At 53.8% G+C, this 24271-nt stretch overlaps 1 protein-coding gene across 24 annotated transcripts in view; it reads right to left on the bottom strand.

Moving 5' to 3' along the window:
• Window positions 1-1806: 1806 nt before the first annotated feature.
• DGKZ (diacylglycerol kinase zeta) overlaps window positions 1807-24271 on the bottom strand; it is a 104927-nt gene continuing 82462 nt past the window's right edge. For 15 of the 24 annotated variants that reach the window (XM_043515632.1, XM_038405204.2, XM_038405208.2 and 12 more), the window contains 12 exons: window positions 24063-24163; window positions 23640-23719; window positions 22354-22398; window positions 21953-22022; window positions 18357-18397; window positions 15847-16037; window positions 12924-12955; window positions 11265-11308; window positions 10621-10741; window positions 9872-9908; window positions 9461-9560; window positions 1807-5409 (listed from right to left, as the gene is read on the bottom strand). In XM_043515632.1, the coding sequence (XP_043371567.1) occupies window positions 5293-5409; window positions 9461-9560; window positions 9872-9908; window positions 10621-10741; window positions 11265-11308; window positions 12924-12955; window positions 15847-16037; window positions 18357-18397; window positions 21953-22022; window positions 22354-22398; window positions 23640-23719; window positions 24063-24163 (979 nt within the window). In that variant the 3' untranslated portion in view covers window positions 1807-5292. The remainder of the gene's footprint in view (window positions 5410-9460; window positions 9561-9871; window positions 9909-10620; window positions 10742-11264; window positions 11309-12923; window positions 12956-15846; window positions 16038-18356; window positions 18398-21952; window positions 22023-22353; window positions 22399-23639; window positions 23720-24062; window positions 24164-24271) is intronic. The other 9 variants (XM_043515635.1, XM_043515634.1, XM_043515638.1 and 6 more) reach the window with 1 other exon arrangement.

Here is a 24271-nt window from a genome sequence, read left to right as displayed (position 1 = left end):
CCTGTTGGCTTGGATTTTTAAGATGCCCTGTAAAAGCATGGCACATGCCTTGTAGGAAGGTGGCACTGCCTGCGTGTAGCTCTGTCCTGGGAGAACATGGCATGGGTCCTCTGGAAGGGCCTTGTCTCGTTTGTAGTTGGTCTGGAGGGTAGCTGATGCGGGTAATGATTAACACGGCCATATGTGCACTGTCCTGCCTCAGCACAGGGTCTGGTTAGTGCAGGCTAGGTTTGTGTGTATATGCAGGGACATATATATATGCTGGCAGGGCATGCATCTGGCACTCACTCAGGTACCCTGACACATATAAGCATGCAGATGCACACAAATGTACTTCTGGCACACACCTCCAACACACACAGGATTCCATAGGAACCTCTGCAGTCCATGTCCTGCTGGCCAGGGGGAGTTTTAAAAATCCACTACCCTCTGTATGGAACTGTACAATTCCACCCCACCCCCCAGCCCAGGGAGCTGGAGGCAGAGTCCCAAAACCTCCCAGAAGAGCAATGGGATTTTTGAATTCTCTTTCCCCTCCCACAAGCTGGAAATCTCTGGTCTCTGTACTTACTTACAGTCCCTGCTGGGGAGAAATGATCCAAATGCTGAGGGGTCTGGGCACTGAAGTGGAACTGACCCGTCGCTGAAATCCCAGCATGTATGTTTGATCCCCGGCCACAGAGCCAGAAGGGCTGGGGCAATTTAGCGTGTACTACACCAGCCACACGCTCCTGCCATTAGCTTCAAGGGGCTGTTAGTGACACAAGGCTCCCAGGGGACGGAGGAAATGTGTACATTGGGGGCAGAGGGGAAGCTTATAAACCCCAAACAGTCTACAGAATGTAGGGGTGTGAAGGTGGGTCAGATTACTATGCAACCCTCAGGGTTCCGAATTTGAGGTGTGAGTTAAATTTCCCAGCCCTCACCCCCACCTCATTAATTAGCAAGATGCTGTGTCCATCTCCAAACACCTTCATGAGTGCAGCTCAGAGCACTGTGGGGGTAGATCAGGATTGTTCTCTCTGAAATAAACACAGATGAATTGCTCACGCTCACATGAATGAGTCAATACCAGAGCTGGAAACAGAACTCAAGAGTCCTAGCTCTTAGCCCTCTGATCCAGTGACCAGCCCACATTCCTCTCCTGGACATGGGAAGACCACCCAGGAATCCTGCCTTCCAAGCCCCAGCTCTAACTACTAGAACATACACCCTTCCAGAAATGGGAAAAGAACACAGGAACCTTGGGTCCCAGTCCTTGCTCTAACCACCGGAGTGCATCCCTTCCCAGTGACATGATCTCTCATGGGTAGGTTGCTATCAATGCTACAAATGCTCTTTGGGAATAGTTAATACAAACAGAAACATTTCAAATTATAATAAACAAATAACCCTGCAGCTGCAAAGGGTCTGATTCTGGGGGGACAAACTCCCAGAAGCCTGACCCCAAAAGAAAGAACAAGATGCTCAAGACAACAGGCAGCAAATTAGGAGCTCACAGTCCATGCTTCAGTCATGCTGATCGTCAGGGTAAGGGGGAGAATTTTCTCCATGCTACACTGCACTGTTGGATCGCTGGCCAAGTGCACCTGGGTGGGGAGGGGTCCTCTGAAAAGAAAGGCCTTGGGCCTAGGTAGGGAGGATCTGATCCAGCAGGGAAACCCAACACCTTCTGAGCTCCTGGCCAGGGCTTAGAACGGAAGCGGTGTCGCTGAAGGGGCACCTTAGCGTCACACAAGGCTGATTAGCTCATTCCTGTAGCATCTATCATCCTTGCAGGTCTCAGAGAGGGAGGGAAACAGGCAGTAAAATGTTCATCTTTTTATTTTAATGGCAAGAAACAACAACATCCAAACGGTCAAAGATGAAAAGCGATGAGAGCACAGGCTGCTGTCCAAGCACTCGGCCTGCCAGAGCCACAGTCCCTACAGAGTTACAAATATACAGTCCAAATAGAGTCTAGGAGACAGGAACTGGGCATTGCACAGAATCTCCACCCTCCAGTATTATAAAATACTCTCCTCCTCGCATAAAAACAAGCCTGGCTTGGAATTGCACAGCAACTCAGCTCATGGGCGCGCGCACACTCGGGGGAAGTGGTCAGCGTGTGTTTGAACTACCTGTACAAAGACGAAGAGAGCATACAAAACGGGGAGCGAGAGGACGGGCTCAGGGTGTAAACGCTTCCAGGCCAGGCTCAAAGTCCCAGCAGAGAGCGAGCAGTTTGCACCATTAAAGAGACATAGTGTCTGTCCTGCTGTTGGCTAGCAAGCAGCCACAGCTGGATGATAAGGCCCTTTACCCTGACCCTCTGCATGTGTGTGAGAAATGGACATGGAGATCCATCCATCAAGCAGCATCCTCCAGTGGTGCCCAGCACATGACAAACAGCCTAAACTAGTTCAGAATCACCTTCCTCTTTAATGCACAAGGGTAGGCCCATGATGGCCCACCTGATCCAAGCAGCTTGCCCACAGTGCATGCCAGAGCCTTTAGTTCCCAGGGGCTGCTGCACTCCTGCATAGGACAGCACCACTCATTTTATGGATGCTGGGTGCAGGTTTGCTAAACTGCCATGCCCCCCTCCCTCAAGCATCTGGAGAGATGGGTCACTCTGACCCATTTGTGCCCCCTCCCCTCGACAGAACATGTGCTGGTTGTTTGCATTCTTCACTAGTGCCCCACACATCTCCTGCAGGTCCAAATCCCCCTTTTGCCTCAGAACCGGGGGGCATTTGGCTTGCAACTGTGGTGGCCAGGTGTGTCTTAGTTTTCACCATATGGTTCTGTCTTTACCTGGGGTGGATGGGTGGGTGTGTGTGTGTGTGGCAAGACCACGCAGAAGACAGGCACACACAGCTCTGGCAACAGCAGAGACCCCAACACTCCTGTCATCATAGTACTGATACAGCAGGTTAATCAATACAGCCCCAAGGGCAGATCACAGCAACCAGCTCTGTGCCAGAGCAGCTCCCAAAGACATCAGCTCCACCCCAACAGGAATAATGTGGGGTTGGGGGGAGGGCTCCAGGGCCTTCTTGCCCCCGATTCTGCTCTCCTTCCACCCATGCCGGGAACAATTAACAACTGAAAACAAAGTAAAAAGCAGGTTTCCCCCTCTGGAAACAAAATCAGAAGGGTCCTAAGGAACACCAGCCCCACTCTCCCTGAGCTCCGAGCGCAGCCCCCCCACAGCCCCAGTAGCCAAAGACCTGCTGGGCAAGTGGAGCTTCCTGTTTCTCAGAGCCGCCTAGGAACCCAAGGCTGAGATGAACTCACTGGAAGGCACTCGCCTCCTGGCTGCTTCAGAGCACCACATGGCGCCACTGAGCCTTCATGTTTCAGTGCTTGTGCTCCACACCAGAGATTCACCCCTGAACTACTCAACTTCTGGTCTGGACAGGCCTGGTACCAGCCTGCCCTCCCTCAGCCAGCTCCCAGTCACCATGCTCTGGCAGGGTCATACCCCGGTGCAGTGTGAAGGGTCATACCCCAAACAGCCCTGGACTATTTAAGGCTGCTGCACCCACCCCAGCACAAAGCCAAGTGCAGGCCAGCTGGCTACCAGCTTGATATGTCTCCCAGGTCCCAGGATTAGAGCTCCCCCGGGAGCAGAGGAGTGAGCCTCATTGTTCTGGAATGTTTGGGGAAGACTTCGCTGCCTCTGCCAGGGATGGGGGCCACTGTGGGGAGGTAGCTCCCCCTCCTCTTATCTGTTGAAAAGAAGACAAATGAAGGGACTAGGATGGCAATGGGGCAAGTGCGTAAAACTGGGTGAGCAGGGAGCTCCAAGCAGCTCGGGGCAGACAGGAGGGGCCACACACAGAGAACTGGGGGCCCCGGCCCAGACAGTGGGAATCTACATGAAAGCTAAGGAGCAAGGGCTGGAATTATGCAGGGCCCAGACTGCATCTCGTGAACCATGCTGATAGGGGGCTGGCATGGGAGCCCCCTTGCTTGGGCAAAGCCCTGGGAATAGACTGAAGGGACTACTCTTACCCTGGCCAGAGGGCTAGACAGGGCCTCATCTAGCCCTTACCTCTAGCAGCTGTAGTTCTTGGGCCCTTGGCTGCTTTTACCAGATGCTGGATCCGGCTCCCCGGCGCTGTCGGTATGGGAGTATCTGGTCTATGGCACACTCCAACCCCCAGAGGCTCCCCAACTCCACACCAAAGGGGTCCAGGGCAAGCGCTCCTAATGTAGGTGCTGGCGCGGCAGGAACCCAGTACTAAGATTAGAGACAAGCTCCCTCCTCAGCCTGGCAGCCTCCCTGCTGCATAAGCAGCACATATTTTTATCCACACTTCCAGCAGGCTGGTGTGCAGCAAATTAGAAGCACATGTGGAGGAAGGGGAGGCAGCAGATGAACTCAAGGAGAGGAATCAGGAAAGAGTGTGTGTGTGTGTGTGGGGGGGGGGGGGGGGGAGTGCAGAAGGAGAATACCTGGGAGACCGGGCATATTGCTGACATTTTGTTGCGGCACCTGGGTCCAGTTTCAACATACAGACAGCTTGCTCGGAACTCGGGGCAAATTTATGGGCATGGCTCCACTGGACGTGCCAGGGGTTCTGGCCAGCTGTTGGGGACCCCCTGTGCGGCTGCATAGAGTCTCAGAGTAAAGGGAGGAAGCAGGAGTAGAAAGTGGTACGTCAGCTGGATAGCAGTTAACCTCTCTCAGACCCGCAAGCATCCCCAATTATTTTGCAGTCTGGACAGCAGAGCTAGTGCCAACTGCAGGAGCAGGGCTGCTCTCTGGTGACCCCCTGTGGCGGTCCTAGGGAGTGGTGTGGACAGGTTCTGGGGGTAGGCTCCTGAGGGTCGGCGGGGGCAGTACTAGTGGTGATGAGCCCAGTGGAACGGCAGCACATGGAGCCATGACTGGGGCAGGCAGGTAGAGGCTGAACAACAAGAGCCCACAGGGGCTTCTGAGTCTGTTGAGGGGGCACCAGCCATCACTCCCACCTACAGGGGCAGTACAGAGGCTCCATCGCTCCCCAACTGCAGAGATGGCTCCTATAGGATGCGTGGGTGGGAGAGCTCCCGGAGCAGAGTCCATCCAGTGCAGGGTGTATGGAATGTGGTGGGATATGGCCAGGGGGGAGTGAGTCCCAATTGTCCACCATACAAATGAATACAGTCTCAGCCAGGCCTGGGACAGAGCTGCTGTTGCTTCTTCCCCCTCCTCTGGGACTAAGTAGAGATCTGGGAAGGGCTGGGCCAGACCCGCAGCATGGGAGTCACCCTCCTGTCCTGCTGGCACTGGCAGGACCGCGTGGTAAGGCACACTGAGCACTACACAGCCGTCTCCTGATCCTCCCGCTGGATCATCTGGTAGTGCTGACGATGTTCGAGGTAGGCAGCCAGGTCAGGGTCATTGGCCTTCTCAGCTCTGTGCTTGGGGGTGTCTCCCTATTCAGAGGAAAAGGGAGCAAAGCAGAGGTGAAACGTCCAAACACAGACCCACAGGAGATCCCTCCCCACAGCCTGCAGTCAGTAACTTTGAGTGCCAGAGGGGCTCCTCCATACCCAGTCTGCAGAGGCTGAGAATCTGTTACAGCCCCCATCACAGAGCACTGAACCTCGAGTTCCAGTTGTAGCAGCTGGTGCTTTTAGCTCTGGAGGCCCCCAGCTCAATCCCTGGTGTGGTGGCCAAGATGGCGGCCACCACACTTGCACCCCTTTCTCCCTGCCATTTTACGTCCTGTAGGGCTGACCATGGGCATGAGAGAGCTGCTCTTACCATGTGAGGAGAGCTCTGCTTACAGCCTCTGCTCGGCCTGGTGTCTCTAGTGAAGAGCTGCTACACCACTAGTATTATGCTGCTCTCCTTCCACCAGACACCTGCGTCCCTCCCTGCCTTAACAGCTCTGTGCCTGGGGTAGCTCCCCCCCATGGCTTCCCCTTTCATGGCTGTGTTGTTTGTAGCCTAGTAAAGTGGTTTTCAAACTGTGAGGCATGTCCAGGGCTAGGGGTGGGGGTGGGCACAATTAAGTTACTGGGAGGGTGCGAGGACCTGACTGGTTACAAATTTTTTCTTGTTTCTTCAAAATATGAACGACAAAATAAGAATTCCTCACACTAGCTGCCAGGCTGAAAGATGGAGGAGGAGGGGCCTCTCCTTCCACAGGAGGTCGTGGGGAGGGAGAGGGGCCCTTACACTGGCCTCTCCTGAGACTGATGCACAGAGGCCCCCTGTGCATAGGTACATAGTTCCTCCCTGCCCCCACAGGCTCTTGTACATGTGTGCTGGGGATCACACCAGAGCCAAAGGAGCCTACGACCTCTCAGTGATTCTAGCAGGTCCCAGAGGCAAGGGCATAAGAAGAGGGGTGCAGCCCACCTGTCTGTGTCCTGCTGGGGTCACCCACCTGGAGTGGGTCACAAGCAGTGGATGCTCATGGGCTGGGGAGCAAGGGGGCACCCTGGCTAGGTTGGGCTCCCAGCCCCCATGGAAATACTGTTTCTAAGAAAGAGGGGAGGTGCTCCTGGGACATGAATCTCTGAAGGAGGACCCAGCAAAAGAGTTTGGGAACTTCAGGCCTAGCAGAAGTGCTGCTTTCTCCCAAAGCCACAGGCTGGGAGGAGGGTTTCTAGGAGTACAGAGCCCAGGGTCGAACTGCTGCTGTCCATATTTGGTTCCCTGCAGGGCACGTGGCCAAGATGTGCGGTGTGCAATGTCTAGTGATAACAGGTTTGCCATAAAAGGAAGGGAAGCATGACTGGACAATATATAGGTGCATGCTGGAAAGGATACTTAGATTTTGCTAAGAGACTGGAAGGTACAGGCTAGATAAGTCCCTGTCAAGCCCATTTGCACCTCCTGCTGGCTAGGACAGAGACTGTATTCCCTTCTTCACACACTGCATATAAAGATGACCAAGACTGGTCTCTCTGACTGTCCAGTCTCTGTAACCTGCTCCTTTCTCAGCTCTGTGGAAAGCAAGCTGGACAGAGTGAGGGGGAGAGAGCTGAGGGACGTGTGGGGGTAGGAGTGCGGTGTACGTCTGGGGAGAGCTTTGAAACACCATCCCTCCCTCCTCTCCCCAGTAACTGCTCCTGCTCCTCAAGGAGGCTCACATTTCACCAGCTTATTGCAGCCATCTGGACTGTGTCCACTAATGAACTCCCGCACTCCATAAAAAGCAAATCTGTTAACAGCTTTCAGCTCCGTCTCCTCTCTCCTCCCTTCCCCCTCATGCTGGTTAACTGCCCCTGCTCCTCCACACTGAACAAACCCTCTGCTGAGCAGGGCCAAGGAAACCTGGCACTCTGCCACTTCCATTGAAAACCCCCTCCCCAAGGAGAGTGCAACTTATCCACACTGGCCCTCAGACCTCAGCAGGGTGAAGGCAGCCAGAACAAGGGGGAAGGGATCCCAAGCCTCTGGGACAATCCACATCTATATTTCATTGGGGCAAACAATGCACAGACACGCAAGGGTCTCACAAACACGGATGCAGCTGCAGACGCAGACAAGCCCACACACACACACACACACACACACACACACACACACACACACACACACAGACAGAGGAACAAAAGCAGATAGATGCAAGGCGCACACAGGTCCACTTGCAATCACACACACACACACACACACACACACACACTCTGTGGGCCCAAGATCTCACAGGGATCTCCCCCAGCAGGGCTGGAGCCAGTGCGTTGTGCTTCACTGCCCAGTGCTCCTCCTGGGGTCTCCTCAGTACGCAGAATCTAAACACTCATTTAGCAAAAGGAAATACTGTGTTTCCCTTCTGACTGCACAAGCCCTGATGCAGCGCTGCCTGCCCGAGTCTGCAGAAACACAGTCTGAAACAAGAGCTGCAAGAGGCCCTCTGCGCAGCCCAACTGATTCATGTAACATGATGAAGCCCAGCCCCATTCTACCCTGGTTTGCTTTGCCTGAGGTGTATGGGACCCAACTGTATTGTATGCACATTACCAAACTGTATTACACTCTGTAAGGATCAGGGTTCCCATACAGCTTCCAGAATGTGGTTTGTTCTTGCCCATACTACAGGAAAGTTCTAAGTGGTCAGTGCTGGGGAGGACACAGGACTTCCTTGACAGTCACAAGGCCGGGTGTGCATTTATACAGATACACCCCCCACTGGGCCCCCTCTCCTATAGCTGGGCAGTCAGTCCTTAAAAAAATTCCCTTCAGCATTGGCTTGGGGGGGGGGGGAGTGGGGGGCCACTTGCACCTGAGAACTCAGGGTGACAGACATCTGGGTCCTTCTCACTTCAACAGAGACGATTCCAAGCCCAGAGATCTTGTGGTGGGACCTCAGCAAAGCTGTTTTGGCAAAGTCTTCCTAGCCCCAGCCCAGGCCTCAGCCTCCGACCTTGGTCCTTTTCTCCTTTGTTTCTATGGCCACGCGATGTGCCCCCAAGCAAAGCCATTCCTGATCTGGGCACATCACAAGGCCCGAGTCATTTGCTGGAAGTTAGGAAGGCAGGGCAGCTGCCAGGGAGCGTTCGTAGAGCATCTCCCTGGCTGCTGGCAAAGGGTTTGATTGCGGCCTAAAGCATTCAGAAGTTTTTATAGCCTCATCAGGGTTGGCTGCCCAGGTGAGCTCCTCTGCTGTATCCTAGCCCCGGGAACCTCTGGCACCAAGACATAACTGCACCTCTTGGCTATCTACCAGCTCCCAGAGCTGGCCCGCACTGAGATGCTATTATGTTCCCTGTGCTATATCCCAATAGACACTGCTTTGACACAGAGACATGTCTGCTTCCCTGCCGCTGTATGCCAGCCCCTGGGAACCTCTTGTATCAAAACATAACCACGCCCTTTTTGCTACAACTGCTCTGGCAGAGACATGACTGCATCCCAGCCACTGTGTCTTGGTCTTCACAAGCTACTGGCACCAAGACGCAGCAGAATTTATTCTGCACATAAGTGACACTGCCTGACGCACTTGCTAACACTCTCTGTGGGGCTGGCTATTCGAAAGCACGCCCTGCCTTTGCATCTCTCAGAGCTCCCTCCCTTACCCATCCCCCACTCGGGAGAGCTGACAGTGCTGCTGGGAGGGGAACTCGAGACTGTCCTTGCAATGACCTCAGATGGTGGGAAGGGGGGAAAAGAAACATTCCACCTACTCATTTAGAAAAAGCACTGGGGCAGCACAGAAGAGCTAGGAGGAGACACCCTTTGTGCCGCTCTAAGGATCTGCTGCTTAGTGAGTGGGCAGGGCTAGGTGAGATTTTGTGTTCCATGCTGAACTACTGGAGAAGCCCGAGTCTCCAGACTGTATTCCCCTTCACATAGGGAATGTGTGGCACATTTGGCTGGGCTCTAAGCTAGAGCTCTCACATTCCCTTCACTGCTCCTCTGCTGAGCCAGCTGGCTCATACCTTCTGAATCTCTGCTCCAGCCATTCACCAGTGCCCCATGTACACCCTTGTTCCCAGAACTCCCATCTCCCATTCCCAGCCCATCTGATCTTACCTGCAGATCTGTTTTCATGAGTGATGCCCCAGCCTCCACAATGTAGTGGCAGATAGTGCGCTGGCGCAGGGCAGCCGCCTGGTGCAGGCTGGTCTCGCCACTGGGGAGAAAAGACGAGAGGAAGGAGTGAGATCCCCAGGCAAAGTGAGAGGGCAAGTGACATACACAGGAGCTGCAGTGAGGGACCCCTGCTAGGGAGGCCTGGGATGGGAGGCAAATTCAGTCTGTCGCACTTCAGCAATGGACCCCACCCTGCCTCAGAGAGCACCTGGGTGGGAGGAGAATTCAGTCCCTGGGGCTGTTCAGTCCAAGCCTAGCATGGAAGTGGTGGCTGGAGGTTGCAGTGAAGGCAGCTGGGTATAGAAAACACAGGGTTTGGGCACCAAATAATACAAACCACAAGCAACTTACTTCTCTTCTTCCGTCGCATCAAGGATCTCTGCAGGGGCTGGAGAGAGAAAGACAATATGGGATAATGAGCCCAGCCTGCTTGACAGAGACCTTTTTGCACACTCCCCAGCAATGGACAGCAGTGTCTCTTCTCACACACCTGGGGTCTCCTGCATACCACTGCAGAGACCTCATCTGATAACTGAGAGAGACCCAAGCAGCTAGAGATGTAGCTGCCTAGGAACAGTGGCGGAATCTGGGGAGGAGGAGTTTCCCCTGGACTCAAATACAGAGAAATGTAAAAGAAAAAACAGCCCGCATTCTGGTGAGACCCACCAAAACCCAAGCTGTGAGCTGCCCCCACTGGCAAAAGCAGGTAACTAGAAAACAGACAGGAGAACCAGGCATCAATACTTGAAAAGGACCAAAATACACCAGGCCATGTTGCAGCTTCAGCTGCCTCTGGCTTCGGTGAGATCACACAGGTATCACATAAGTCTGAGGCTGAACCTGGCCTTGTATTTGCCAGCGAGAATGCAAACAGGAAGGAGGGACAGGACACTTCCCAAGCCTTGCAGAGAGGCAAGAGGTTGCCACAAACACAGCAAGGCAGAGAGAAGGGCATCTGAACACTAGCATCATCCCCTTCGAGCAGAGACTCGTAGAGAGGCTCAGTGAATTCGGCCTCCATCCCTCTGTGCCAGCTCCAGAGGTCATGGCATCCCCATCCCAGAGCTATACCAACAGCTGGATCCAGGCTCCCAGTTTACCATTCTCAATGACGTATTTGACAATCTCCTTGCTCCCCGATTTGACGGCATGGTGCAGCACGGTCTGACCTGAGGAGTCTCGCATCATCAGGTCCCCTCCTGCCTGGTGCAGCTTTTGAAACTACAGGAACACAAGTCAGCTCTGGATTAGTGTCTCCTACTCAGGCCTCCTCTAACCTCTGAGCACTAGGGCAAGAGCTGTGCCTGTGGGAAGGCCCTTCCCACTCACACCCTGCAGGGCAGGCCTTTGCCAGCAGAACCTGCAGCAAGATTACCTGAGTATATGCCCCAAGGTAGGGAACTGAACTGCTCTCCAAACTCAGCCAGCAAGGCAACAGCTGCCTTCATCTAACGCTGTACATGCAACCCTCCCAGAACAGGATTCCTTGTTGTGAGCCTATCTGGACCCCATCCGGCACTGCTCAGAGGAAGCTCACACTGCTAAGGACTCTCCATGCACTGCTGTGAGGAAGGAGTCACAGCTGGGGCTGGCAGGGCAATGACAAAGCCTGGCTAGCAGGCACCAACAGGGTGCTGGAGAAGGGATGCTCACGCCACACTGGGGTCCTAGCTAGCTGCTGTGGGGAAAGGCACAGCATACCCCCAGCATTGTGGCTGGGTTTATGGCACATGGCAGCTCTTACCTTCTGGAAATCATTACTCTTGGCAGCAGCTATCAAAGCATTATCTGCAGAGAGGAGAAACTGGTCAGGATGACAGAAGCGAAGCAGGAGATGGGAAGAGAGAGGGCTGCTTGTGCGGGGGGAAACTCACTCACTCTCTCTCTCTCTGCGCATGCACGCGCACTGAGGACTGAGCTGCCGGGTATCCTACAGTGGGACAGGTGGAAACACCAAGGAGGTGCAGGTGGGAGGCAACCTTTTCCCCAGGCTCTCTTCCGTTTCAGTCTCTCCTGGGCTAAGAGGCAGTTTCAATGGCAGAGTGACACAGTCCTTGCCCCAGGCCAGTTCACATCGTGTACTTCTGGAGCTGCCTTGGGACACGGCTCACAGCCTGTTACTGCTTATGCAATGGGAGCTGCGAGAACCATGTTTCTCCAGCACCACAGTCTGCACTAGTGACCTCCTCCCAGTGTGGAAGCAGGGCCAAAATCTCCCCTCCCTCCCCAGCTGCTGGGCACAGCTGGCTGCTTCCTGCTGACAGTCCCTGAACATCAGGGCGCTGCTGGCAAGGCATCCCTGGGCCTGGAATTCCCGTGAGTCCAATCCCCTCGCGCAGGGCTTGGGAGGAGAGGGGTTCTGGGGAGTCTGGAAACCAGCGGCCACTGGCCAGGCTGGTTTTGCCTGGAACACGGCATGCACCAGAGGGTTAGTGGGGGGCTCAGCTTTATATTGCTGGGTGCCCCTGGGGGTGGGGTAGAGGTAAGGAGAAAATGGGGGCAGCCCACGGGATGGGGTGTGAGGGGAGAAACACCCATGGGAGGAGTTAGACCACATTCCCTGGGGGCAAGGCCAGGCCCCAGCTTTGGCGAGGTCCAGAAGGAATGTTTTTGAGACCATGGAAAAAGTAACTCCTGAGGTGGAGGGGGAGAGCCGGGCGAAGGGCAAATGCGGGGGTCTCTGGGGAGCCGGCCAGCTGGGATGCCTCTCACCAGTGACTCATTCACACGTCCAGGAACGGCTCTGTTCAAGCTCCAGGAAACTTTTTCCATTTGCTCAGCTGAGGGAGGCCCCTGACCTTGTGCTCCCCCTCCCAGAGCTCCTGCCAGTGCCTGGCAGAGACAAACCCCACCCCCAGCAACACATCTCAAGGCCTGGATTCTGCAGGTGGGAGATTAACCTCACCACCCTGCCATTTCCCGCCCCACCCCCAGCTGGGAGCTCCACACTTCACAAGCAGGCTGGGAAAAGGCTCCCTGCACTGCTCCACTATGCGAGCAAATGGCTATCAGGTCTCTCCAGCCAGTCACTCCTGCTGCTCCCCTTGGGGCACCTCCCTGGAGAACCTAAGCCCCGATCCCCCTGAATGGCAGTGTATTGTGCAGTCACTGCAGCCCCAGGTGTGACCCTCTCCCTTGCCACCCCATAGGCTGTGCAGTTCTTGCAGAGCCTGTGGTTGGTCTGGATCCCAGACAGAGCGGTGCCATGTGACACCAGCAGGGCTGGGGCTCTCCAGACATTCCCATCACCCCCGTTTTCTCAGACAACAATAGTGTTCAGTTTGTGGAGAACACAGAATCAGGGCAGGGACTCAGGTGCATCTGCTAGTATAACCCTAAGTGTGACAGGAACAGGGGAGCCAGAGACTTGCCAGAGGCCTGCAGCACAGATTGAAGGACTTACCTTCATGGCAGGGGCAGCCCCCTGCTTCTGAGCTAGAAGAGAAGAGAGGGAGAGATTCAGAACTGACGCTGTCAAATGCCATGATAAGCAAGTCTTCTGCAGCAAATTCCCCTCCCCTGCACTCTTCTCTGTGATCCTCACAGTCAGAGCCCATCAGCATCCCTTGCTGGGAGAGGCCAGGACTAGACTAGTTGGGAACTCCTTGTGATGAAGTGGAAATTTTCTGTAATATTTTATGAGTCCTGTTTGTGCCTCAGTTTCCCCTATGGGCGGCGCTGTTACTTAGGGGGTAGAAAAGGGCTGTTTGCTCAGATGTAGATATGGATGTCTCCTAAATGTGTGGGGCTTGGTCCCCATAGCAGTGGAGTCTCTGAAAAGAGGACGGCAAATCCAACTCTCTGGAGATTGAGACCTAGCAATCAACGACCTAGAGAGATACACTTTTCCGCCTCCCCAGGGGGTTGCGGGAGGGGCACACGGCTGGGCAGCATTTCCCAGGTCTGGAACAAAGAAGGACTCTAGGTGCGGGGATAAGTGCTGTCTGCTGGAGCCAGCCAGGGAGGCTTTCACCTGGAGCCTGACCAAGGAGAGAGCGAGCGAGCTTGAACAACAGGGCTCACTACAGCTTGGCTGGGCTCTGGGCAAACCCAAATGGACTAGGCTTTAACCTTCCTGCCTCTTTGCTCACTTAAGGAAGTGCTATGCTTTGTTCCGGATGACTTCTTAACCGTCCCCCGTTTGGACAATGCTGCATGTCACTGCACACGCTTGGCAAGGTGCATTAATTCCTGAAGAGCACACAAAGCTCCTCTCTCAGCTGGATATGCTCAAGAGCACTCTCGTGTGAAGCAGGAGCGTTGCAGGCCCAGGAGGTCCCGTCTAAGGAGGCAGTGAAGCCGCATGGCTTACTCTGGAGGAAGTGTGAGACTCCTTTGGGATCTGGCACACTGAAAGCCCCCCCCCCCCCCCGAAACAGTTCCAAAGCTGGGGTGGTAGCACCGATTCTGTGGCTCTGTGATACTTCCCCATTGCCGGAGCCCTGCCTGATGGCTAGTCAAGCTGGGGCTGTGTGAGCAGCAGACATTTCCTGTGTACCAGCCTGCCACTGGAGAGACACTGCTGCTGAGAGGCCAGCTGCATGGATGCCAGCTGGGATAGGACAGGAGAAAGGAATCACAGAATCAGAAATGTAGGGCTGGGTGGGACCTCAAGAGATCTAGTCCAGCCCCCTGTGCTGTGGCAGGACCAAACAAACCTTGACCATCCCTGACAGGTGTGCATCCAGCTTGGTGTTAAACACCTCCAAAGATGGGGATTCCACAACCTCCCTTTGAAGCTTGGTCCAGAGCTTAACTACCCTTATAGCTAGAAAGTTTTTCCTAATATCTAACCTAAATCTCTCTTTCAGCAGATTCAGTTAGTTACTTCCTGTCCTACCTTCAGTGGGCCTTGAGAGCGACTGATCACCGTCCGCTCTAGAACAGCCCCCAACATATTAGTAGACTGGTATCAGGTCCCCTTCTGTCTGTTCTCAAGATGGAACATGCCCAGCTTTTTTTAAACTTTCCTCATAGCACATGTTTTCTAAACCTCTGATCATTTTAGTGGCTCTCCTCGCGACTCTCTCCAGTTTGTCCCCATTTTTCCTAAAGTGTGCCGCCCAGAACTGGACACAGCACTCCAGCTAAGGCCTTATCAGTGCTGAGTAGAACAGGACAGTTACCTCTCCTGTCTTACATATGACACTCCTGTTAATACACCCCAGAAAGACAGGAGCTGTTTTCACACCTGCATTACATGGTTACTCATATTCAATTTGTGATCCACTAGAACCCTCCGATCCTCTTCAGCGGCACTCCCACCTAGCCAGTTATTCCCCATTTGGCAGTTGTACATCCAATTTTTTCTCCCTAGTGAAGTACTTTGCACTTGTCTTTATTGAATTTAATTTGATTGATTTTAGACCAATTCTCTAATTGATCAAGGTTGTTTTGAATTCTCATCCTGCCCTCCAAAGTGCTTCCAGCCCCTCCCAGCTTGCTAGTATTCCCATTGTATAAGAATACTTTCCACTTTGTTATCCACCTCACTAATGAAAATTTTGAATAGTGCCAGGCCCAGGATTCACCCCTGTGGGACCCCACTAGATACACTGTCCCAGTTTGACAGTGACCCATTGAGAACTACTTTGAGTACAGTTTTTCAACCAGTTGTATATCCACCTTATAGTAATTTCATATAGACCACATTTCCCTAGTTTGCTTATGAGACTGCCATATGGGACTGTGTCAAGCTGTACCATAACTCTGTTAAAGAAGGAAATTAGGTTGGTTTGGGATGATTTGTTCTTGACAAATCCATGCTGGATATTCCTTATAACTCTATTATCTTCCAGGTGCTTACAAATTGAAAGACTGAGGGAATTAACCTTGCCTTAGCAAGGACACCCATTCCTTCCATGACTTGGTTTCTTTCCTCTCCCTGGCCCATCTCCACCACTAATTTCTTCCCTTCCCAGCTCAGTCAGTGACACCTACCCCTATCCCAGCTCTGTGTCTCAGGCCCCCCAGAGAATCATCTCCCTTTGCCATGGGGGCTAGCAATGGGAAACGAGTTCTGGAGTCTCAGTCAGCCCTGGACTGATGCGGCTAAACTAAAGCCATGGGTGTAACCCTCCAGTGCAGCCCCACTGCCCAGAGTCACACTTTCCTAGGGTGGAATATGCATGGGGGAGGAAGGGAAGATTGTTGGTCTCCATAGAGACAAGCTGCAGAGACAAATTCTCACTTGTGTCACACAGAGCTGGTGTTTCGCTTCAGAGCTCAGGATTCAGAGCTGCTAAGCCAGCGCCAAGCCTCTCAGGCTGGTCCTTCTTCCACTTCTCCCTCAGACCCTTCTCTCCACTCCACAAGGCCATTCTCACCTGAGGGCTGGTGAGGAGGGTGGAGAGGATGAGGAAGAAGGGAAAGCAAAATGGTGCCCTGTGGGCGTGGAGGACAAGTCAACGAGGTCAGGCATGGCAGGCGAGGTGCCCACGGTCTGAGTGATCACCAGCTCCGGGTCCAGCACAAAGAGTTCATCCTGGGAGATCTCCGTCACGTAGTTGAGGTGCTCCTAGAAGGTAAAGATCAGCCTTTCAGAGAGGGGATCCACCCACTCCAGGCCAGTCACCCTGGGGAAACATCCCCTCCCCCACTAGCAACCAGAGCAGCATTCAGGGGAGTGATGGCCCATGGCAGCTCAAAGGGGCTGGAATTAGAGTGGAGTTGGGACTGGTGCCCATGGCAACTTAGCAAGGGCAGCCCCAGCCTGCCACACAGCTCTTAGACTGATCACCATGACCCTGGCCAGGTCAGATGCTTCTGAACAACGATCACTGTGTGGAGTGGAGTCTCAATGACAGATGGAAAAGCCCTATCAGGGTCTCGTCTCCAACAAAGTGTAGGTTGTGTCCAGTCTATTTTTGAGCTGTTGCCCCTTTCCTGGAAAACACTTCCACAGCCTCGCACATCTCACTGTCAGGGCGTCTGCAGAGACTCCACTAGAAGATCCCTTCTCCAAATCCCTGCCCACATCTCTCATTATGACCCTATGTAATCCCTTTCCACCCTCAGCGGTTATCCCGGGATGATATTTGCAGACTGTCAGCACAGGCTAAATGCCCCTTAGCCAACCTGAACGGATTCAACTCTATTAATCTCTCCCCACAAGCCCCTGTTCATTCCTGTTGCCCTCCTCTAATCTTGCCTTCCAATCTTCCTCTGTCAGCAAGGGGCCCAGAACTGACTGTCACAGGCCAGGTGTGGGTTCACTAGTACCGCACAGGAAGGGACCATATCCCTGCATCTTGATGTGAGGCTTCTTGGCTTAGGAGACCCAGAGCTGACTCCAGGTGGGGTCTCTCCAGAGCTGTAGCTAGAGGGACTGGGCCCTCCCTGTGCTGGGACTGAGGACTTTGCATCCCCACTCCCCAGAACATCCCTGGTGTTTTGCAGCCATCTCACTGTGAAGTCTTTTGCTTCTCCCTCTCCTCGCAGAGTCTCTCTCAGACATTCCTGCTCCTGGCATTCTCCTCCCATTGAGGATCAAGGTTTTGGGTTATTTTTCCCCTGGCTGCAAAATCTACATTTCCCCAGGGTGAGTCTCACTTAGTTGTTTCCTGCCCATGTGTCTAACATCTCTGGGTCCCTCTGCATTTTCTCTATCCTCTCTAGGGTTTACAACTCCTCCCATTTCAGTGTGACCTGTTGATTGCATCATGCTCCTGTTTGCCCTCTTTCTAGCTAATGAACCGAGATATTTAATAACACTTAAGTTTACACCTGAGATCAAGCCCTGCAGGTCCTCATGGACACCTTCCTCAACTCAGTACACTGCCATTTATCACCGTACTTTGTTCAGCTCCTTCAGGCACTTTCCAGCCCATATCTCAGTGTTCCTAGCCAAGCCAACCTGCATTCATTTTTCAAGTTAAGACTGTGAGACACTGATCCTAAGTCTGAGCTACATCCCAGCCCCTTTACATCATTCCAGCAGCATAATGGGCCCGGTACCCAGCCAGATCTCCCTCCTTGGAATAACCCAGTGTAAGGTGGATTTCCTAGTGAGTAGGGCCAGCAGCATGACCCTTTGCTGTCCCCAGGAGTAGGGGTGTATCTGAGTGAGGGATGGGGTGTGTTTGGTTATGCTCTAAGCTCTAACTATTCTGGGATGCTAGGTAGTCCCTTAGGGACTGCTGTAGCTAGGGTGCAAGTTAGATCAATCCCTGGGACCACTTGTTTGGGATGGGGGCTGAATGAGGTTCCAGCAGCCTCATAGTCCAAGTGGTGCAGAGGTAGCTAAAGTCACCTTTGTCCCCATGGCCTGAGCTGTGCCGCTCAGCTCAGCTGGAGCCCAGAATGGGGGCCACAGCCTGAGATACGTGACTTGCATCCAGTTATATCTAGCTACTGCATTGCCTCCATCCTCTAACTCTGTGATATTATCAACCAGGGCAATGAGATCAGCATGGCGAGGCTTCTCACTAATCCTCATCACTGCCCACTGCTCCTGGGGGGCATTATCCTCCAGACCTTTCATCAGTTTTTCCTCTCAATATTTCTTCCATTAATTCACTAGGACAGAGGTTCAAGAAGATGGTGATGCCCCTGAAGCATCCAATACCAGATGATCCCAGAGGTGCCTGACTGCAGAGCACCTCTATTTCCCGGTGTTTACAACCTTCCCAGGAAATTGTATCCCCTTGTCCATAATGGGACAACAACAAATAACAGGATAACAGGATTTGGGCAGCCTGGGGACAAAGCACACTAAGCAGTGGTCCTTGGCAATGCATGTGTCTGCATGTCTGAACACACATGTGCTACTGGTCAAGCGTAGCTGCACACCACCACCTCGGTCCTCACAGTCCCTGGCGAATGAGTCTGCTCTCACCTGTGCGCGGTCTATCCTGTAAAACCGATCAGCTGTAGTTGCTGAGAGAGATAGAGAGAGAGAGAGAGAGAAAAACTGTGTGATTCCTGTCCCCAGAATCTGGCAAGAGACAAAGGGGCAATGGGACTCCCTAGAACCACTGCATTCCACCCCTGGGCAACATGAAACTGTTTAGCCACCTTACAACCCCTTGAGTGAGTGCACTCACACAACAGCAGGACACAGCAGGGAAACCAGATAACTCTTGACCACGGATGGTCCATTGACTTCCATAATGTGCCCTAAAGACACATCCGACCTCTTCACAGACTACAGATCACCCCAAGCAATGTTCCAGCCCGACTGAGCAACCAGCCATTGTTCTAGGCTCTGATCACCATTAGGAGCAGAAGCAGGACATACCTGGCTACCTTCAGGCTGCTGGCCTGGAATTCCAGCTTTCTGGGGATTGTCAGGCCCCCGCGTCCTGCCTCCTGACTCTCAGGACTTTTGCTGCTGATGCTCCGACACTGACCTTGTACAGAGCAGAGCCTTGCCTGAGCAAGCTGCGGAGATGACAGCCCATCGCTGTCAGGACTTGCTTACACCAGGGGAGAGATTATTCCTCTGGCTTAAAATCACTCATATTGTGACAGAATAACTGCGGGGACATGAAGCAGCCAAGATGGAGAGCTCGGGCCTTTCTGTTCTCCGCTCTCGGGGAATTGGTGCCGCTACATGTTTACATTATTGACTAGGGCTCATCACAAACCAGCACCAAGGCTCCATGCCTGCTGTTTATTCCTGGCCTTGGCAGAGCACACTTCCCAAATGGGGCATGGGATGGACATTGGTCCCTGTCCCCTGGGATGGCAGCACAGTTTTAAACCAGCACCCACCATCCACTCTCCCTGTGGGGGCTAAGAATTGTACCCAAGCCAGTCCATAGTCTGTCCTGGGATGCTTGTTGCTCTCTCTGCTGAGCACCAGCTGGAGGGACAGAAAAGCCCCACATTGATATACCGGGGCGAGAGGAGCAGAGCAGACTGGGCGTGTGTGTGTGTTTGGGAAGCACTTTGCAACTCTGGGATGCAGCCGGTAACTATGAAACTCACAATCAAAATTCCAGCAAGGCGAAGGGGCTGGGGAGGGAACGGAGGCTCCTGAGCCTTGTTTCAATGTGGTGGGGAGAGCAGGGGCAGGCCAGGGTTAGTGGGCTCCAGTGCTTTATGGGCATTTTATCCGTGGGCTCTGTGTCCCCCACAGGGCTGAGGACTGCTGCCCAGACTGGGGTTGCTATGGCTGGGCCCTAAAGGGACTGGGGAATTCTCTCTAGGAACAGAACAAGAATGTGGGGGAGGGGTGTCCGTGACACAAGCCAGAGCAGATTAGAGGAGTGAAAGAGCCCCGTTTATCCTGTCCCTGCAAGAGATTTACAGCCACGGAGCTGCTAACGAAGGTCTGTAATTCAGCCACTTTAATGAGCCTGCGTCGCCCTTGAATGTAGCTCCAGCCTCTTTCCTGGCACATTTTCCTCAGCACCAAACCTGCTGCTGGGAAACCAGCGAAAGGAGGAAATAATCCACAGCAGCAATATCTGGGAGCAGGGATCATGTGAGCGGTGCATGCAGTGGGGTGTCTGCTCCACCCCCTCTGGGTGGGACCCCACACTTCCAAGAGACAAGGAACAGCACCCCTCTCACTGGAATGAGCCTAACTTGGCTTGGCTCCCCATCACCGGCCAAACTCAGGGAGCAATGGCTGCACCCCTGTTGGGACTGCTCCTGGAAAACCGCCTCCCCCACGATGACGTGGCAGTGATGGAGCCCAAACTGCGCTCCTGAAATCAGAGATTTGGTGGGGAGCCTGGAGGGACGCAGAGTCAGAGGGAAACGAACACAAGGGAAACAGGGAGAGGAGCAGAAACTCCAGAAACTGGATAGAAAAGAGCAATCTATCCCCACAGCGTCTGGGAAAAGGCTCTGGCCTTTTCATTCACCTGGTCCCTCCAGCGTCTCCCCTGGCATGGGGCCAAATGCTGGTCTCCCCATTGACCCCTAGCTTGTCCATCTGCAGTCGGACTCCTCAGGTGGTGTGGCTGGTGCCCAGTGAGTGCCTGGTGCAGGCCTGCTGGCTCTGAGAATCAGTGCAATGAGACAGGCCTGCCCTGTTTGGTGCCCCTGCGTGAGCTTCTCCCTGTGTGTTTGGGAACTTGCTCCAGCACCATTATGAGGGCACAAAAGCCCCTATTGTCGCAGGCTGTGGGGGATTCCCAGGGAATCGCTCAAACCAGAAACAGAGACACCAAAAATATGCTAGTAAAAGTGAACACGCAGCCTGGAGCTTCGGGAACAAAGTGTCGACCGTGGGCAGGGGCGGAAAGGGGAGACGGGGCTGAGAAAGGAGCTGGAACAAAGCCGTGTTTGTAAACAAGTCCCCACTGCTTTGCCCCAGCACTCAGGGGCTACTGCAAACACAGCCGGCTGGGTCACAGGCTCAGCACACCTGGCACTCTCCTCCTCCTTCTCCACAAGGCATCAGCTGTACAGCCTGTAATTGAATTAGATGTACAAAGGCATCTCCCACTGCAGCACCTATGCTGCTCTGTAGAGCACCTCCTGCTGGAGAAGCCTGTCACTGCAGCAGCTCCCTCCTGACCAAAACTCCTACACTATTCACTGCAGTACCTCCTGCTGGGAGAATCTGGGCCCAACTCTCAGTTTTCACCCTCCCTCTCCCTGGCCTGCTTCCCCTCTGGCCCACACTGACTTGTCATTATCACACTGGACTTATTTTTCAGGAGCAGAGCTCCTAATTCACTTCTCCCCCAACCACCTACGCTCCAAACACTTAGTACACGACTAGCAGTACTCACTTGCGCTATTAAAGGCCACAGTGTTATCTGTAGTTGGGAAACTCCCCTTGGAAATCATGGGGCTGGAGTGCCACTGGTAGTCCTCTCCCCCATACAGAGGGAGAATAGTGAGTCCTTCTGACTAGTAGCACCCCAAGTACTGGTGAGGAGAAGGCTGTTTGCACGAAAATGCCAGCTGGTGTCAGGCAGGCACAGAATGTATCCAGTGGCTGCACCCAGAGCCCACTCCCGACAGGCACACAAGATTCTGCAGTGCCTCGCTGAGGATGTGTTCCCAGCCCGAGGGAGCCCCCTGTCCGTCAGATATAGGCACAGCACCTCAGCCCAATCCTGGAGAGCCTGCTCCATGCACAGGCCAGGAACAAGGACTTGAGGCCAGGTGTGCTGTTAGCAAACACTCCACAGCTGGCAGTCTTTGCTGGACTCACATGACCAGTGGCACTGGCACAACTGCTGCTCTGAGGGCAGGGAAGGCATATTCCCCTCAACTCAAAGCTGCCGCACTCAGGCACCCAAACAAACTGAGCAAAAAGTAATGGGCTGACTGCCGGGGAGCCACATGCAGATAGCACCAGACTGATGGAAATGCTGCCATGGGGCGAGCCGGTCAGCATATCACAGGGAACGAGCATTCCTGGGGGCATCATTGGTTTGGGACTTTTGATACCTAGAGCAGATCAGGACTTGACCCCACCTTCCAGGGCAGACCAGTGCTACTGTACAGTATGGAGAGAATACTCACAGTCTAAGAAACACCACTTGGGAGACAGTTTCTGAGATGAAAGCGTCTTTAATTTGGCTCCATCCTCTTCCTGCATAAAGAGAGGACAGTGACATTTCCCAGCTCCTTGTCATTCCCCACAACCTTTCCTGGGTTCATTCCTGCACTGGGCCTTCAGACAGGCTCAGATTTATGGCCCTTTGACAGAAGCAGTTTGCACCAAGGCGTGGCACAGAGACAGTGGGGCACATAGGGGCATGGCACAAGGAGTGGAGAACACAGGCATGGCATGGGGTGCAGCTATGGAAGCGTCCAAACAATATGCCAAACTCACTGGGGAGGTGTCCAAACAAGCCCACAAGATTGGCACCATGTACATGACAGAGATCCCCCAAGAGGGGAGGGAGGTGGGTGATACACACCTGAAGGAGCAGGCACTGTAAAGAAGAAGGGCATGGAAGAAAATCCTGCAAAGAGGGAAGGGGGTGGGTTACCACATTCATTCAGCTGCCCCCATTCTGTCTCAGCAGAGCCTGTTCTGTGCCCTCTCCTGTATGAGGAGCCAGCCCCTGCCACTGCATGTAGCCACTCGGGCCTATGCATTCCCAGTCCCTACAGCCCAAGGACATGCAGCTGGGTTCAGAGTTTAGTGATGACATGCTCCAGATGGAATGAGAAAGAGGGGAGAAAGGTAGCAGCTGAAACCAAGAGCTACGTGTCCCAAGCTGCCCAGCTTCTGTGTGCTCAAACATGTCATCTAAAGCATCAGCCAGGAGACAGGCCAGGCCACTCTCTAGAACCCCCACCCCCTCCAGCTGTAGGAACTTCCCCATGTTGTGGCCATAGTTGCTTCACATGACTTTATGAGAGGGATGGGACTCGGTAAGGGTGGAGATGCTAGGCCCTCACCAAACCCATCACATGGTTGTCCAGCCACCTCCCTGTGAGTGTCCCCCTTTCTGGACCCCGGACTGAGCCATTGCAGGGAAGGGGCCATCAGAAATGCAGACACAAGAGAGAGGGATAGGCAGGTCTCTTATGCCAGCCTGCATAATATGCTCTGTAATTAAACACGGTAGATTGTTCCTCTCTCTGTGGTCACTGACTCAAACCAGACTGGGATCCTGCAGCACTCCTAGGCCACAAGGAGCCCACTTTCAGGCTGTGCAGGACCCTTCCAGGAGAGGCCAAATCCCTTCCAGGAGGTAGGGAAAAGCATAACTCCACGGGCACTGGGGAGAAGCAGAACTCTCTGCCCCTGGAGGTGAGGGCTGAGAAGGAGCTCACACTAGTGCAAGAGGGGAGAGAAAGGGACACCCGACACAGGGGAGACTGACTCTGCAGTGTACCTAGGTTTGGGGGAAGGACTAAGATCTTGTAGAACATACTTCAGTGCAGGACAAAAGCCTTCTCTTTCTACCTGCCCAGCAGCCTCTCCTTGCCCAACACCCTGGGGAGGGCTAGAGGACAGGGTGACCAGGATGACAAAAAGGAAAATAGTGAGGCCGATACACAGGAGCTGTCAGACTCAACAGATCAATGGTCCCTCTAGCCTGGGATCCGGTCTCCATCAAAGGGCAATGCTGGATGTTCAGAATGCCAACTGTGCAAGGTTTCAATAACCAGGGGTCAGGAGAGACCTCTCCTGTGCCTCCCTCCCCTCAACGATCAGTTCCCACAATCACCCATGCCACCTGCAGTGCCTCACCTTCTGCAGCCTCTCGATGTGGGTCCGACAGACCTCCAGGTCACTATCTCCTGGAACCACAATGATCCCCAGGGGCACAGCTGAAAGCAAAGCACAGACATCTCAGGGAGCTGCCTGCTGCCAGTCCTCCCGTCACTGAGCCCCTGAGACAGCATGGCCACTGCCCAGCTGAGGACAGCACCAGAGACATGGTGAGAACAACAGGGCATGGCCACTTTGTATAAAATGGGGCTGACCATGGCCACCCACAGAGACTACACTTCAAGCATGCAACATTCCATCTGCAGACCACGGCTTCATTACGGCAGAGCTGCGGCCACCCAGAGCTGTCTCAATGGCCCTATGGCCCAAAGTGCTCAAGGAGGCCTCACCCATCGCCCCCTGGGATAGCACATTCCCAAAGCCCCCAGGCAGGTCACTCACAGGCTTCCTTGAGCTTCTCCTTGTCATAGTGAAGTGCTTCATAGTCATGCATGCTGATTCGGTTCACCCGGATTCGCAGCCGCTCGGGCACTGGTTGCTGGCTGCATGCAGGCAGGAGGAGAAGGGCAGGGGTTAGAAAGGAGGCCCTATAGATGTAGGCAGAAGCTCGTAGCTACAGTAGCCCAGCCTTCTCCAGCAAGAAGCAACTG

This window comes from Dermochelys coriacea, chromosome 6 (genome assembly GCF_009764565.3).
Source record: "Dermochelys coriacea isolate rDerCor1 chromosome 6, rDerCor1.pri.v4, whole genome shotgun sequence".
Taxonomy (NCBI): Eukaryota; Metazoa; Chordata; order Testudines; family Dermochelyidae; genus Dermochelys; species Dermochelys coriacea.
This window is presented reverse-complemented; position numbering and strand designations above follow the sequence as displayed.